Raw genomic sequence first — 16,298 nt, 5'->3', positions numbered from 1 at the left:
CAAGAACAGGGATTAGTCAATTTTTTTCATTGTGTATTTTTCAATTTCCAGTTCAGTGCCTGGCATGCAGTAGAGGCTCAACAAATATTCTTGAGCAAATAAGTGATAATATTGAAATACTGTGTATATATTTTTGATTTGTTAGTAACTACAAGCGTTTATTTTATAGGCCACTTAACAGAGAAAAAAAGGCAGTTCTCTATTACAATACTGTCTTATTAAATATAGATTATTATATCACATAAACACATTTTTTTTCTTCAGTGCACACTTCTTTAAAACTGATCTTCCTCTTTTTTTTCTAAGGGCATTTACAGTAAATTTGTAAAATTTGCTCCGAAGAGGAATACCTGGAAACATTAAGAATTGCTTCTATGTGAAAAGAAAAAGCAGTATTTTTCTAGAGTAAATTTCAAATTCAAATCGTCCTTTGGGGGGTTTTTACATATGCTGCAAAATGTGTGTGTTTCTAGAAAACTCAATGCAAAGTTATGTGTTAACGCTGATAAATGTCCTGGGATTAAATTTATCATGAAATAAATTTCTAGGATTGTGAAACATGAGGTTGTTCTGTCCTTCTAAAAATTGTTTTTATAATGTCCTTCTAAAAATTGTTTGCTTTCTTGATCCCCCCTCGACAATCCACTTAATTGAAAAACATTTCAACATCGTTTTTTTTTTTTTTTTTTTTTTTTTACACTTAATGGTTTTAGCTAGTGCTTAATTCAGTCAACTGCTTCCTTAGACTTATAAACTGTGGTTATTATTTACAAACATAAGCTGTTTTGTATATCCTTTGAGAAAATGTGTGAAAGTGAGATAGAAATAGAAGCAACAAGCCTTTTTACCCTTCTCATTTTTAAAGACATATATCCTAAGAACATTCATATCGTGCAGGAAGGGATTTGTTGGACACATAAAAAAAATCAAATATAAAAAAATCAAATTTTCTACGGCCATGGAAGAGAAGCAGTGGATAACTGCGGCGGTACTGACTCAGTGTCCTATCTAAGGACGTGTTTGGGGCACGTCCCCTGGGCCCAGGGGTGCTTTCCCCCCGCAGGGCATCAGCGCCGGCCCCAGCACCGCGAGGCCGCGGTCGGGGGACCCAGCCCCAGTGGCCAGGATGCGGGGATGGACCCCGCGAGGGGTAACCGAAAACCACACTTCCCAGCGTGCCGCGCGCAGCCCTCGGCGCCCCGCCCCGCCGGCCGCGGCTCTAAAAGGCTGAGGCGAGAGGACGCCAGGCGCCGGCTGGGGCTCCGCGGGGCCGCGCAGGAGAGGCGCGCGTCCGCTGAGTGCTCGGGCGGGACTGGAGCACGCCGCTGGGGGCGGCCGGGAGGCGCCGAGGCTCCGGAGCCGGGTGTCGTGGCTGCAGCCTCGGCGGTATCGGGAAGACCGGAGTGGAGGAACGACGACTGAGGTAACCGACACGCGGCTTCCCTCACGCCCCCCTTCCTCCGTGCGATGCCGTCCGCTTACTCCGAGCGCTCCCCCCAACGCAGCCTTTAGTCGTCACGCAGCTCGAAACTCGAGCCCTCAAGCAGCAACCAAAACTCCACAGCTGAGAGGGTTTGGGGCCCGGGCGGCGAGAACTCCCGCTTCTATTGCTTCCCGGTGCTGCTTCTGTCGCCCTCGTTGGCGGGAGGAACGGGATCCTGCTGTTCTCCTCTGGGGAACCCCAGCCTCTGGTTTGGTCAGCCTCGGGGGGCTTCTTTCCTTAGAACAGAGGGCAGGCAGGTGCTTTGCGGGTCCAGGGCCGGGGCAGGCGCGGGGTTAGCGGCCTGCGGGGGTGGGCGAGAGGGGGCGGGTTCGGGGCCACGCCGCGCGGGGACTTGCAGTCCACCTGGGTAGTCCGGGACTCGCCGGCCACTCGGTGTTCGCCCCGCGACCCGGTGCGGGGTCGTCGCCACCGGTTGGCAATTTGCCTTCAGAAGGTGCCGGCTCCAGCGCTAGGGGTATCTTCTCCGTCGCGGTGGTGCAGACCCTATGGAAGAGTGCCTCCTGGTGTGACACCGGAAACTGCAGGCTGTTTCAAAGCACGTCACAGCTCCTTGTTGTTTGACTCCCACGGATGACAGCTCTTTATCCCTCAGTTCTGGGTTTATAATTAGCTTGCTGGTTTCTTGAGGGAGAGCGACTTCTCCACCTAGTTTGTATTTACTAACCTGAGCCTCGTCCTTACTGGACTTGCACAGTCCTAGCGTCTCCGGTTTGGAAAGCTTTTTATATTGTTTGTCAGTGTTTATTTGTGATTTTTATGGGAAAGACTTTGCAGTATTTCTTTTAAACTGTTTTGATTGCATTTCTTTAGGTTTGGGCTCTTCCCTTAAGCTAATATTACTTACAACTAACTTCAGGAAAATACTTGAGGAAAAGTCCTTCGAACCAGGTTGATAAATATTTTATCTGTTGGATGAGCTTTTCCCCCTTTGCATTGTCTTTCTCCTATATAAATTGATAATTGCTTGACTCTTGTGTTCATCATCTTTGCTCTCTTCCTCCTTCTCTTTGGTATCCTGCTTCTGCCACAGGGTGGGTACACTTGGGTAAGCTGCTTTTATTGCTGGTGCCTGGAAAGTTGTTCGGAGTTAGTTTTGGCATTAGCTACTGCTTTTCTTCCTACTGCCTCCTGTCACCTTTAGTTTGTCAGTCAATCTGAATGACCCACTTAAAACTTGTTGTCACTTTATACATTACCTTTAAAATACCAAATGATGTAAACTTAAATATAAAAAGAAATCTCAAGATGCAGTATTTAACTCTACACACTTATCATCATTTTCATTTTTTGTGCAGTGCTTGGGATGGACCCTAGGTCCTGTGCGTGCTAGACAAGTGCTCTTCCCACTGAGCTACATCTCTAGCCCTAATTTTTACATTTAAGGCTACTAATTCTTTTTAGCATTTGATTAACATATTGATACTGGTTTTAAAATATATTTTGTAATAATTGCGAATTCTGTAATAGAAAACTCAATTCACACTCAGAAATTCAAATAAAACTTTTCGAGAGGAATGTGGGTGGCTAGGGTTTGGTCCCTAGCACTGAAAAAAAAAATGAGGGGTAAATAAATTTTGATCCACCACCCTTTTTAAAATTACATTTTATTTTTAGAGCAGTTATAAGTTCACAGCAAAGTTGAGCAGAAATTATAATTTCCCATATGCCTACTGCCACCACAGAAACAACCTTTCCCTAAGTCAGAAGCCCTTATCAGTTGTAACATTTGTTAAAATTGATGAACTTATATTGACATATTATTATCTTCTAAAGTCCATAGTTTACATTGGGTTCACTCTGGGTGTTAGACTTTCTGTGGGTTTTGACAAATGACTTTTGTGTTTTATCAAGAACTTTTGAGAGATGTAGAGAACTAAAATGAGTATTCCCATTTAACAAAAGATTAAAGGGGGCCTGGGTTATAGCTTAGTGGTGGAGTGCTGGTGTGAGGACTGGATTTGATCCTCAGCACCACATACATACATACATACATACATACATACATAAAGGTATTGTGTCCATCTACAACTTAAAAAAAAAAAGATTAAAGAAGGCTACGATTGTAGCTCAGTAGAGCAACCCAGAGGCCCTGTGTTAACCCCCGACACTGTAATTAAAAATAAATAAGTAAAGTATTTTAATGTCTTAATTTCAAGTAGCTTCCATGTTTTAAAAATCACTTTTGATTTCTTATTTTGAATTTTCAACACAGAATCATTTATTTTTGTATATTAAGAAGTGTGTGTGTGTGTGGGGGGGTGCTGGGACTATAGCTCAGTGGCAGATTGCTTGCCTTGCACGGGAGAGGCACTGGGTTCAATCCTCAGCACTACATATAAATAAGTAAAAAAATAAAGGTCTATTGACAATTAAAAAAATATTTTAAAAACAGTCTGGGGAGTGATATTGGTCAAATGATATTGTTAGGTTGTGTGCATGTATGAATATGTAACTACAAATTCCATCATTATATACAACTAACTGTAATGCACCAATTAGAAATGTGTGTGTGGGGGGGTAGTAGCCAGGTATGTTATTGAGCATGACTATAATCCCAGCTACTCAGGAGGTTCAGGCAAAAGGATCATAAGTTGAAAGCAAGCAGGGCAATTTAGAGAAATCTTCCCTCAAAATAAAATTTAAAAGTAGGGTTGAAGGTGTCTCTCAGAGATAGAGCACTTGCCTAGAGTATAGGAATTCCTGGATTTGATCCCAATCAAACAAAAAATCCTAAAAAGATGAGGGAAAGGAAATGTTTCATGGAATAACAAAATGTCATTTTTCAGTGCTAAAACTCACTAGCACTATAATCTTTTTAAAAAATTAGGCCTTGTGGATATACAAAATGGTGAGATTCGTGTGATATTTTCTCTCTCTCTCTCTCTCTCTCTCTCTCTCTCTCTCTCTCTCTCTCTCTCTCTCTCTCTCACACACACACACACACACACACACACACGAAATTTAGGTCAGATTTATTCCCTTATCCCTGTCCCTCCTCCTTCCCCTTTGAATCCTCTTTACTCCCCTTTTTTTCTATTTTGATGGATCATCCCCCTTTCTTATTTTGGATTAGCTTCTGCATATCAGATAAAACATTTGGGCTTTGACTTTCTGGGTCTTTTTTTTTATTCTATTTAGTATGGTGGTCTTCAGTTCCATCCATTTAACAAATTATGACTAATACTCTATTGTATATGTTTACCACATTTTCTTTATCTGTTCATCTGTTGAAAGGACATTGTTTGGTTCCTTAGCTTGGCTATTGTGAGTTGTGTTGCTATAAACATTGCTGTGGGTGCATCCCTATAGTATGCTGATTTTAGGCCTTTTGGTCTAGCTGGGTCATGTGGTTCCATCTTAGTTTTTTGAGGAATCTCCATACTAGCATAATAATACTTTCTGGGGAAAAAATGTGTTTTATGTTAACCAGTGAAGCAAGAGGAAATCAAATATTTTAAATTTATTAACTTTTGTTTACTCATGTCAAGATATGTCTACAATAAAATATGATCCATTAGATTTTTTTTTAAAGTCTATTTTCTCTATTCTGAGGGGCTTTACTGGAAATGTTGATACCACCGGTTACCAGTGTCCAGAGTTCTGCTTCCTCACATGTTGGAGTATAATGTTCCAGAAGCACATGAGGCAAGCATATAAAGCAGGATTTATTTAAAAAGGGGTAAAAAAGCTCGAGCTTGCAATAAAGACTCTTGTATGATTGCATCGGATTCGGCTTCTGCAGCTCTATTGGGGTCCCATGAATCTAGCATTACACTTTTATCCTGCTTGTGATGGGGGATGCAAGTGGGTTTGGAAAAAGTGGAAAACGTGGGCCATTGGGACAGGGGAAGAGTGATCCAGGTCATAAAGGCCTAGGGTGAATTGATTAGCACCTCCCTATCTGCTTGGGAGCTGCTTCATTAATAGTTCTGTAGGATGGGCTGGGACATTGGGAACCTTAACATTTCAATCTCCCAGGTGTAGTTTCTGATTTCCCAAACTCAGATCGTACTCTATTTTCTTTATTAGACTCCATGTCAGACCCAATTTATCAGGTGATTATTTCACTGTTTGGGTTAAGGCTGTCATACCCCAATCATTTCTCACACATGCATTGTCTCACACATGAGCTTTTGGAGGCCACCTCATATCCAAACCATAACAGATTGTACCCAGGTTTTATCAATTTTGAGTAGAGCTACTATAAATTTTTATATACAAGTTTTTATGCAAACCTAAATTTTCATTTAAGTTAATTGCCAAGAGTCTGATTTTTTAAAAAATGGATGTTCACCTCTTATTGTAATATCATTTGTTGAAAGAATTCTTTACCCCATTGAATTGCTTTGGACTTTGTAAAAAATCAGTTAGCCATATTTCATTAGGTCTATTTCAGAATTTTCCCTTCTGAGTAATTGGTATATCTCTGCTTATCATTCTTATCTTGTCTTTTTTTTTAAAATAAGCTTTTTAAATTTTAAAATAGTTTGTTCCTCTATGCTAGGAAAGCGTTCTACAACTGAGCTACACCCCCAGCCCATATTTTAGAATGATTTTAGAATTAGAGAAAAATTGTGAAGCTAGCACAGAGAATTGCCATTTACCCCCTCAACTACTTTTCTGCTAGTATTAACATCTTACATTAGATGATACATTTGTACCAATTAAGGAGCTAATACTAATGCATTTTTATTAACTAAAGGCCACTTTTTAATTTATATATGACAGCTGAATGCATTACAATTCTTATTACACATAGAGCACAATTTTTCATATCTCTGCTTGTATACAAAGTATATTCAAAACAATTCATGTCTTCATACATGTACTTTGAATAATAATGACCATCACATTCCACCATCATTTCTAATCCCATTCCATTCCCCTCCAACCTGTCTGCCCTATCTAGAGTTTGTCTATTCCTCCCCTGCTCCCTTTCCCTATCCCACTAGGGATCATCCTCCTTATATCAGTGAAAACTTTTGGCATTTGGTTTTCTGGGATTGACTAACTTCATTTAGCATCATCTTCTCTATCTCTATCCATTTACCTGCAGATGCCGTGATTTTATTCTCTTTTATTGCTGAGTAATATTCCATTGTGTGTATATATATACCACATTTTTTTAAATCCATCCATCTATTGAAAGGTATCTGGGTTGGTTCTACAGTTTAGCTATTGTGAATTGTGCTGCTATAAACATTGATGTGGCTGTGTCTCTGGGGTATGCTGTTTTTAAGTTAGTTGTCATTTCTCTTTGGATTCCTCTTGACTCTCAATATATCAGATTTTCCCTTGTTTTTCATCACCTTGTCAGATATTTTATAGAGTGCCTCTTAAATGGGATTTGTCTGATTTTTTCTCATGATTGGACTGCAGTTATGCACTTTGCAGAGGTTGATACCATAGAGATAAAATGCCATTCTCATCACATTATATTAAATCAAGGCTACATATTGTCAGTGTGACATACTAATGTTAATGCTAACCTTAATCACTTGTCTGTGGTAGTGCTTGTCAAGTTTCTTCACTATAAAGTTAGTCTTTTTTCTGCTTCTTTTCATATTGTATTCCTTAGAAGAATGTCATAATATGCAGACCACATCTCAAGTGTTAAGTATCTACATAATTTACTTGGAATCCTGCTTTTTCTCCCTGTGATGCTATGAATTAAACCCAGGTCCTCATTCATGTCAGGCCAGTGTTCTACTACTGAGCTACACCCTTGAGATTCTTTTTCATGGGAAATTTGTTCTTTCCTATTTATTTACTAATTCCATCATTTATTTATACCAGTATGGCATGGAGTAAATTATATTTCTCTTATACTTTGGTAACCCAATACTATTATATTTATGTTGCTGAAAGCATAAATGTTGTTTTAAAATCAGGTGTGATTTCTTATATTTTATTCTGTTTTAAAATTATTATTTATTTATTTATACCAGAGATTGAACCCAGGGGTGCTTAACCACTGAAACATACCCTCAGCCCTTTTTAAAAATTTATTTATCTATTTATTTATTTGTTGTAGTTGGACACAATACCTTTATTTATTTATTTATATGTAGTGCTGATGATAAAACCCAGGGACTCGCACATGCGATGTTGTGAACCACAACCCTAGCCCCTATATTTTGTTTTGAGACAGGGTTTGCGTTGCTTAGAGCCTCACTAAGTTGCTGGGGCTGGTTTTGAACTCTCTATTCTCCTTTCTTAGCCTCCTGAGATACTGGAATTATAGGCGTGCACCACCTTGCCCAGCTTAAAATTGTTTTATGTATTTTGGTTACTTTCTATTGTAAATTTTAGACTTAGCTCATCTATATCTAAGAAAATTTTTTTTGTGATTTTGGTTGTAATTGTTTTAGATCAGAACTTCAGTTTTCAGAAAATTAACGTTTATTATGTTTTCTAATAGGCTATGAACCTGTAGATGTCCATTTATTTAGTTTTCTCTGATTTTTTTTAACAATACTTTTCAACATACAGGTTCTATATGTCTTGTTAGATTTATACCTGTATGTTTTATTTTCTTGAACCACTGAAAATGGTGAATTTTTAAATTTCAGTTTTCAATTATGCAATTTAAGCATATAGAAATATAATAGTTTTGTATGTTTTCCTTGTATTTTATGACCTATCTAAATTTATTAGTTCTCTTGTGTTCCTTGGGAATGTTTTACATAGATAATTATGTCTACAAAAAGGTACAATTTTAATTCTTTCCAATGTGTGCTTTTTTCTTCTTTTTATGCATTGTTGTCTGGAGAGATCTTACATTTTTTATGTGGTATTTTTCTTCTTCAATATGTTGTTATCAGTGTGTTGTTATAGTTGTGTAGTTATGGTTGATATGGGTTTAATATGCTGTGAATAGATGTTATTTATTTTTAATATTGAAGCAGCCATGCAGTCTTAGGATAAACTCTCTTGGTTATTGTGATAATTGTCTATATTCTGCTGAATTATATTTGCTAGTATTTTTAATACTTTGTTTACCTCTTTAGTAGAGGTAACATCATTAGTTTTTTGTATGCATAAGTTTCAAAGCTGCAAATGACATGATTTTATGGCTAAATAATACTTCATTATGTATATGTACCACATTTTCTTTGTCCACTCAACTGTTGATGGGCACCTTGGCTGGTTCCTTATCTTAGGTATTGAGAATAGTGCAGTTATCTCTTTGGTATGTTGACTTCATTTCCTTCAGGTATATACTCAGATGTGGAATAGCTGGATTATATGATTAAATCTACTTTCCTTTTTTTTAACTTAAAACAATTTATTTTTAGTTATTTGGGAACCTCCATACTGTCCTTCATAATGGATCCACTCACTACATTTCCACCATTTTCTCCATGCCTTTGCTAGCATATTATTTTTTGTGTTTTTGATAATAGCTCTTACAACTGGGGTGAGGGAATATCTCATTATGCTTTTCCCCCCTTCTTTATTTCATTGTAGTTTTGATTTTCGTTTTCCTGATGGCTAGTGAACATTTTTTCTTTATTTGTTGTCCATCTGTATTTTTTTTTTTATTATTGATAGACCTTTATTTTATTATATGTGGTGCTGAGAATCGAACCCAGTGCCTCACACATACTAGGTAAGTGCACTACTGCTGAGCCATAGTCACAGCCACTCTATCTGTATTCTTTAGAGAATTGTCTGCTTAGATCATTTTCTATTTTTAATTGAATTATTTGGGTTTTTCTTGTTAAACATTTTTTATATTCCTTATATGTTCTGGTTTTCCTTTTTCTTTTTTTGGCGGGGTGGGTGGTTGCTGGAGATTGAACTCAGGAGCATTTGGCTACTAAACCACATCCCCAGCCCTATTTTACATTTTACTTAGAGACAGGGTCTCATTGAGTTGTTTAGCACCTTGCTTTTGCTGAGGCTGGCTTCAAATTCAAGATCCTCCTGTCTCATCCTCCTTAGCCGCTGGGATTACAGGCATACACCACTACTCCCGGCTCTATATTCTAGATATTAATATTAACCCTTCCTCAGATGAATAGTTACCAAATATCTTCACCCATTTTGTACGTAGTATCTTCACTCTGTTGAGTGTTTTAGGTCTTATAGTTAGGTCTTTGATCAATTTTGAATTGACTTTTTTAAAGTTTTGTAGTCCTAGGAATTGAACCCATTGGTGTGTACCATTGAGCTGTGTCTCCTGCCAATAATAATAATAATAATAATAATAATTATTATTATTATTTAATTAATAATAAGACAGGATCTTGCTCAGTAGCCCAGGCAGACCTTGAACTTGAAGTCCTCTTGCCTCAACCTCCTGAGTAGCTGGGAATAAAGTGTGTAGCATCATGCCCAACTTAAGTTCACTTTTGTACAAGGTGAGAGATAGGGATCAAATTTTAGTCTTCTATGTATGGATATCAATTACTGAAGAGGCTGGCATTTCTCTGGCACATTTTTGTCACTTTTGTAAAGAAGCAGTTGGGTATAGGTGTGTGTGTGTGTGTGTGTGTGTGTGTGTGTGTGTGTGTGTGTGTGTGTTGGAATCTCTGTTCTGTTGGCCCTTGTGTCTAATTTTATGCTACTGTATTGTTTGAGTTATTATGGTTCTGTAGTATACCTCTTTCTAATCAGGTATTGTGATTCCTTCAGCTTTGTTCCTTTTGCTTAAGATTTTTTGACTATTTAGGGTCTTTTTGCTTCCATATGAATTTTAGGATTATTTTTTCTGGTTGTATGAAGAATGTCATGGGTATTTAATGGGCATTGTGTAAAATCTTAACTATTTACCACCCCATGAATGTGGAAAGTCTTTCCATCTTTTTGTGTCTTTAATTTGTTTCATCAGTGTTTTGTGATTTTCATTGTAGAGATCTTTCACTTCTTTGGTTAAGTTTATTCATGTATGTATATGTGTATGTATGTGTATCTTTATACAGAGACCCGTATATATGTATATATAATATTTTATATGTAATAATTTAGATATATAAATAATAATTTATAAGATAAAATAACTTACATATAAATATAAAAATACAATATATATGCATATATACATATATGTATATACAAATATGTTAGCTATTATAAGTGGGATTGCTTTCATGATTTCTTTCTTAGCAAATTCATTTTGAAAAGCTACTGATTTTGTTTTCCTCTTTGTTGGAGATTTAAATCCAGAGCCTTGCACATGCTAGGCAAGCATTCTACCATTGAGCTACATTCCCAGCCAAACCTACAGATTTTTGTATGTTGATTTTTTATCCTGCTACTTAACTGAACTGTTAGTTCTAATAATTTTTTGGTGAACTCTTTTTAGATTTTTCTGGGATAGTTTGACTTCTTCCTCTACTATTGGATTACCTTTTGTTTCTGTACTTGGGTAATTGCTTTGTCTAAAACTTTCGGTACTATATTGAATAATAGTGGTGAGAGAGTAGACACCCTTGTTTTCATCTTGATCTTAGAGGAAATGTTTTCAGCTTTTCCCCATAAAGTATGATGTTGGCTATGGGTTTGCCATATACAGCTGCCTCTGTGTGTGTGTGTGTGTGTGTGTGTGTGTGTGTGTGTGTGTGTGTGAGAGAGAGAGAGAGAGAGAGAGAGAGAGAGAGAGAGAGAGAGAGAGAGAGAGAGAGATACTGGGGACTTAACCCAGGGCCTCATAGATGCCACTCAAGCACTCTACCATTGATCTGCATTCATAGCCCACTATACAATCCTTCCATATCTAATTGTTCAGGTCTTTTAGCATGAAGGGATGTTGAATTTTATCAAATGCTTTCTTGGCTTCTATCAAGGTTTTTATTCTTCATTCTGTTGAAGTGGTGTATTATGTTTATTGATTTGCAGTGTTGAACCATCCTTGTGTCTCAGGTATTATGATTTGTATTTTCAATGTTTCTCAAAGGATCATGTATTGAAGGCTTGGCTCCCAGTTGACAATGTTGTTGGGAAGTAATAGAAACTTTAATAGATGGAGCCTCGTTCCTTGGAAGAGATGGGTCATTGAGGGCATGCCTTTGAAGGGTATATTTTGTCCCTGGATACTTCCTCTCTCTTTGCTTCCTGCTAGGATGGAATGAACAGCCTTCTCTGCCACATACTTCCACTACCATGATATTCTTTGTTTCAGGTCCAAGACAAGGAGCCAGCCAAACTTGTACAGAAATCTTTGAAACTGTGAGCCAAAATAAATCTTTTCTCTTTAATTTGATTTTCTTAAGTGTTTTGTCAAAGTGATGGAAAGCTGACTAACTGGAATAAAACAAGCTTGGTCATGGTAAATGGTATTTTTGATGTGCTGTTGAATTCTATTTGCTGGTGTTTTATTGAGTTTTTTCATCTGTGTCGCTCAGAAGTATTATTCTGTAATTGTTTTGTTTTTTGGTTTTGTCCTTGTCTGATTTTGGTAATTGGGTAATGCTGTCCCTTAAATAATGAGTTTGGAAGTGTGTTCTCTCTGAATTCCATGGAATAGTTTGAGAAAAATTAGCGTTAGTTTTTCTTTACAGTCTTTGGTAAAATTCATCAGCAAAGTCATCTGGTCCTGCATTGCTTTTCTTTGTTGGGAGACTTTGTGTGTGTGTGATGCTGGGGCTTGAACCCAGCATCTCATATACACATCAGTGTCAGGCAAGCAAGTGTTCTACCACTGAACTACACTCCTAGTCCCCAGATATAACAGTGTTTGTTTTGTAACAATACTATTGTTGGGTATATAAATCAAATAGTCATTATATCCTCTTTTAAAATTGATCCCCTGACCATTATGAAGTGACTTACCATTTATATTGAAGTTTATTCTGTCAGTTATCAGATATCAATATAGCTATTCTGCCATTTGCTTCGGATATTACCTTTACATTCTTTTAATCAGTATCTTTACTAGAAATTTGTTTCTTATAGGAAGCGTATTTTTTTAATCCATTTAGCTAGTCTGAATCTTTTGTGTATGTGTGTGTGGTATTGGAGATTGAACCCAAGTCTTAGTACATGCTACACTAATGCTTTATCACTGAGCTGCATCCCCAAGCTCTTAATTTTGAACCAGAAATGTGAACTTTAAACACTTGTTATTAGTTGATGGCTATTAGAATATCTATGAATGCCTTTGTCAGATAAAATATTAGACCTAACACATGTTTTAGTTAGTTAGGGCCTTAGCTTTTCATAATGCACCAAAATACACAGCATGGACAACTTAGAGGAGGAAGAGTTTATTTTGGCTCATAGCTTCAGAGGTTCAGCCTGTGTTGGCAGACTTTATTCCTGTGGACCTGAGGTGAGGCAGAACATCATGACAGAAGGGCATGGCAGAGGAAAGCTGCTTATGGCATCCAGGAAGGGGGGGAGGGGAGAGAGAGAGAGAGAGAGAGAGAGAGAGAGAGAGAGAGAGAGAGCGAGAGCGAGCAGGCAGAGCCAGGGGAACAAGATATAATTCCCAAGAGCATGTCCCACTAATCTACCTCCTTCAGCCATGACACACCTGCCTAGTTAACCACCTAGTTTATCCATTCAAATTACTAATAGATCAAATTAATTAATCTACTGATTAGTTTATAGCTCCCATAATTGAATCATTTAATCTGAACATTCTGGCATTTTCACATGACCTTTTGGGGTGGATACCTCATATCCAAACCATAGCTTTATTTCACTGTAATAAAATACCCAAGAGGATCCACTTATAAGAGGAAATACATATTTCGACTCATAGTTTTATCTGTGGTTCACTTGGTCCTGTTGCTTTTGGGCCTGTGAAGAGGCAGTTAATCATGGTGAAAGAGCATAATAGAGGAAGCCCTTCACCTCATGGTAGACTGGAAGCAAAAGGGAGAAAGGAAGGACTGGGGTCCTGATATCCATTTTAAGAGCATGCCCCAAGTAACCTAACTTCCTCCCAGTAGGGACCCACCTTTGAAAGGTTTCATCACTTCTCAGTAGTGCCACAGGCTGTTGGCCAAGTCTTTAAGGGCCTTTGGGTAAACATGCAAGATCCAAACTGTAGCACAATCTATGGTGTGTAAAAAATTACACAAAACTTAGTGTGACTTAATGCACAATTAATATCTCCAACTTTCTGTGGGCCAGCATTCTTGGTATAGTTTAGTTGTTTTTTATGCTTAGTGTTTCATAAATCTGTAGTGAAGTGTTAGGCTGCATTTCGATGTTGATGCTCAACTATGGGAAAATCTTCTTTGACACTCATTCCAGTCATTGGTAGAATTTATTTCTTCAGAGCTGAATGAATGAGTCCTTAACTTTTTACTAAGGTAGAGGCCTCCTTCAGGTCCTGGGAATGCCTGTAGTTTACTGCTTATATGGCTCTCCACATAGTAGTTCGCTTTTTGAGGCCTGCCAGAGAGCCTCTCACTCTAGTCTGCTCATACAGCGATTATATAATGTAGTATAACTGTTATGGTTTGGATATGAGGTATCTCCCCAAAAGCTTATGTAACAATGCAGGAATGTTCAGAGGTGAAATGATCAGATTATCAAAGCTATAACCTAATCAATGGGTTGATCCACTTGAAGGATTAATAATTTGAACAGAGTACTAGGTAATAATTGTAGGCAGGTGAGATATAGCTGGAAGTAGTAGATCACTGAGGGGGTGTGTCCTGGGAATTTTATTTTGTCCCTAGTGCTTTTCTCTCTTTTCCTACTCCCTTTCTCTTTCTTGGCTGCCATGAACAGAGCCACTTTTCTTTGTTACACCCTTCTGTCATTATGTTCTGCCACTTCTTGGGCCTACAGCAATGGAGTTGGCCCACCAAGAACTGAACCTGTGAACCCAAAATAAACCTTTCCTCCTCTAAGTTGTTCTTGTCAGGTATTTCAGACACAGCAGTGAAAAGGTGACTAACACTATAATTAAGAGCATGATATTTCATCACTTTCCCATATTCCACTAATTAGAAGCAAGTCATAGGTTCTTCCTGCATGTCCCAGGATTACATGAAGACATGACTCATTGGGGTCTACCACAAAAACTTTAAGAACTACAGTCTGTAATTTAGCATAGACCATTTTGGTTTCTTCAAAAGCTGGAAATTGAGAGATTAACAATAAAGAAGCTGATGCAACTAAAGTTTTGGTTAAAGTATTTATAATTTTCTGAAGTTTCATAATATCTAAAGTTTTCCACTCTAATAATATCAATATTTGTACCATGATTTATAGATTATACGCATCTGTAAACATATTATTGCATTTCAAGTAATTCTTAGGATAATCCTGTGAATGGGTAGGTATCTTTGCTTATAGATGAAAAAACTAAGGATTAGATAAAGCCTTCAAAAACGATCACACCAACCCATAAGTGGTTGAATAGTTGCTTTGTTTTTGTCACCAAAATAGAATTAGGGCATAGTACTGCTGATCTTGTGAATACTCATTAAACATACTTTGGTGATAAGGTAAGTTTGATTTTACACGTGAATACTAATACATTTTACATAGGAATAAAATGAAGTCTTTATATTATAATGTAGCAATTTCTAACACCTGGCCACTTAATATCACTGATCCTCAAGATATTCCTGCAAGTGGTATTTCCATTTCACAGAAAAGATAACTGAGATTTAAGCAGGTTGTCAGTTGCCCAGGGTTAGATAGTAAGTGGTGAAACCATGGTCTGACCTCAGAATCTAGGATGAACCTTATTGAATCAAAACAGCCATCTGTTTTGTGTTTTTTCCTTGCATCCCTGAGCAATTTCTAAACTTAAAATTTTTAGTTCATGGTCTTTCCCTTTGAAGATGATGCTTTCCACATCTCAAAGTCATGTGCTTTTGAATTCTCTCTCTCTCTCTCTCTCTCTCTCTCTCTCTCTCTCTCTCTCTCTTTTTGTGGTGCTGTGGATTGAACCCAGGGATTTGTGCGTGTGAGATAAGCACTCTACCAAATGAGCTATATTCCCAGCCCTTTAATTCTTTTATTAAATTTTTGTGTGTGTGTGGTGCTGAGATCAAACCCAGGGCCTCATGCCATTTAGCATAAAAACTTCAATGTTACTGTTTTAGTAATGATTGATATGGTTATTTTATATATAGTTTTAATTATAGTTACTAATTTAAGGTTTTTTTCTTTTGGTTTGTCTTCTTCTTTTTTTCCAATCTCAGCAAACCATACAATGGCAATTGAGTAAATTTTGGAAAATGTTTGAAGTTTAGTGGCTGCATCTATTGTCTGTCTTCTTACCTTAAAAAAAAAAAAGATAAATGACACGTTTGAGAAGAGAGCTATATTAAAAGAGTGTTGCAAATGGCTTCAGAATCTATGAATGGGAAGCAAACTAAGAATCACTTCACTAAGGGGAAAAGGCAGCAGCACCAGCAAATGAAGAATAGATCTTCAACTTCAATTAGTGATTGTGATGGAGAAGACTCCTTTATCTTTGAAGCAAATGAAGCTTGGAAAGATTTTCATGGTTCTCTCCTTCAATTTTATGAAAATGGAGAACTCTGTGATATAACACTAAAGGTGAGACTGCCTTTGTTCTTTCTTTACTCAACCTTTTTGTTGCATTCTGGAAAATGAGGGTTTCTATAATTGTACAAGGCAGACTTTTGGTTCTATACTTATATGTTATGAGTAGAATGATTTTAATCTCAGCCATTTTTTAAAATTGAAGTAAAAAGGCCATAAGGGAGTGTAAATGAAGAAAGTTAGCATAAAGATGAAATTATTATTTTAATTTAACATTTATATTCATTAATTCTTAGTTAATTTACTTGCTAAGAGTTCTGGAACCTTAGAATAGCACATAGTTATTGGTGAAATTAATATTTTCCAGATA

The 16,298-nt window shown here is 37.3% G+C and overlaps 1 protein-coding gene across 6 annotated transcripts in view; it reads left to right on the top strand.

The window, feature by feature from the left end:
* Positions 1-1,212: 1,212 nt before the first annotated feature.
* Klhl8 (kelch like family member 8) overlaps positions 1,213-16,298 on the top strand; it is a 41,766-nt gene continuing 26,680 nt past the window's right edge. For 2 of the 6 annotated variants that reach the window (XM_078021588.1, XM_078021585.1), the window contains exons 1-2: positions 1,216-1,423; positions 15,622-15,982. In XM_078021588.1, the coding sequence (XP_077877714.1) occupies positions 15,764-15,982 (219 nt within the window). In that variant the 5' untranslated portion in view covers positions 1,216-1,423; positions 15,622-15,763. Of the gene's footprint in view, positions 1,424-1,909; positions 2,393-11,630; positions 11,678-15,621; positions 15,983-16,298 lie in introns of those variants that run through there. The other 4 variants (XM_078021586.1, XM_078021589.1, XM_078021590.1 and 1 more) reach the window with 4 other exon arrangements.

This window comes from Ictidomys tridecemlineatus, chromosome 9 (genome assembly GCF_052094955.1).
Source record: "Ictidomys tridecemlineatus isolate mIctTri1 chromosome 9, mIctTri1.hap1, whole genome shotgun sequence".
Classification (NCBI taxonomy): Eukaryota; Metazoa; Chordata; class Mammalia; order Rodentia; family Sciuridae; genus Ictidomys; species Ictidomys tridecemlineatus.
The sequence above is the reverse complement of the archived record's forward strand: the minus strand, read 5'-3'. Positions and strand labels throughout refer to the sequence as shown.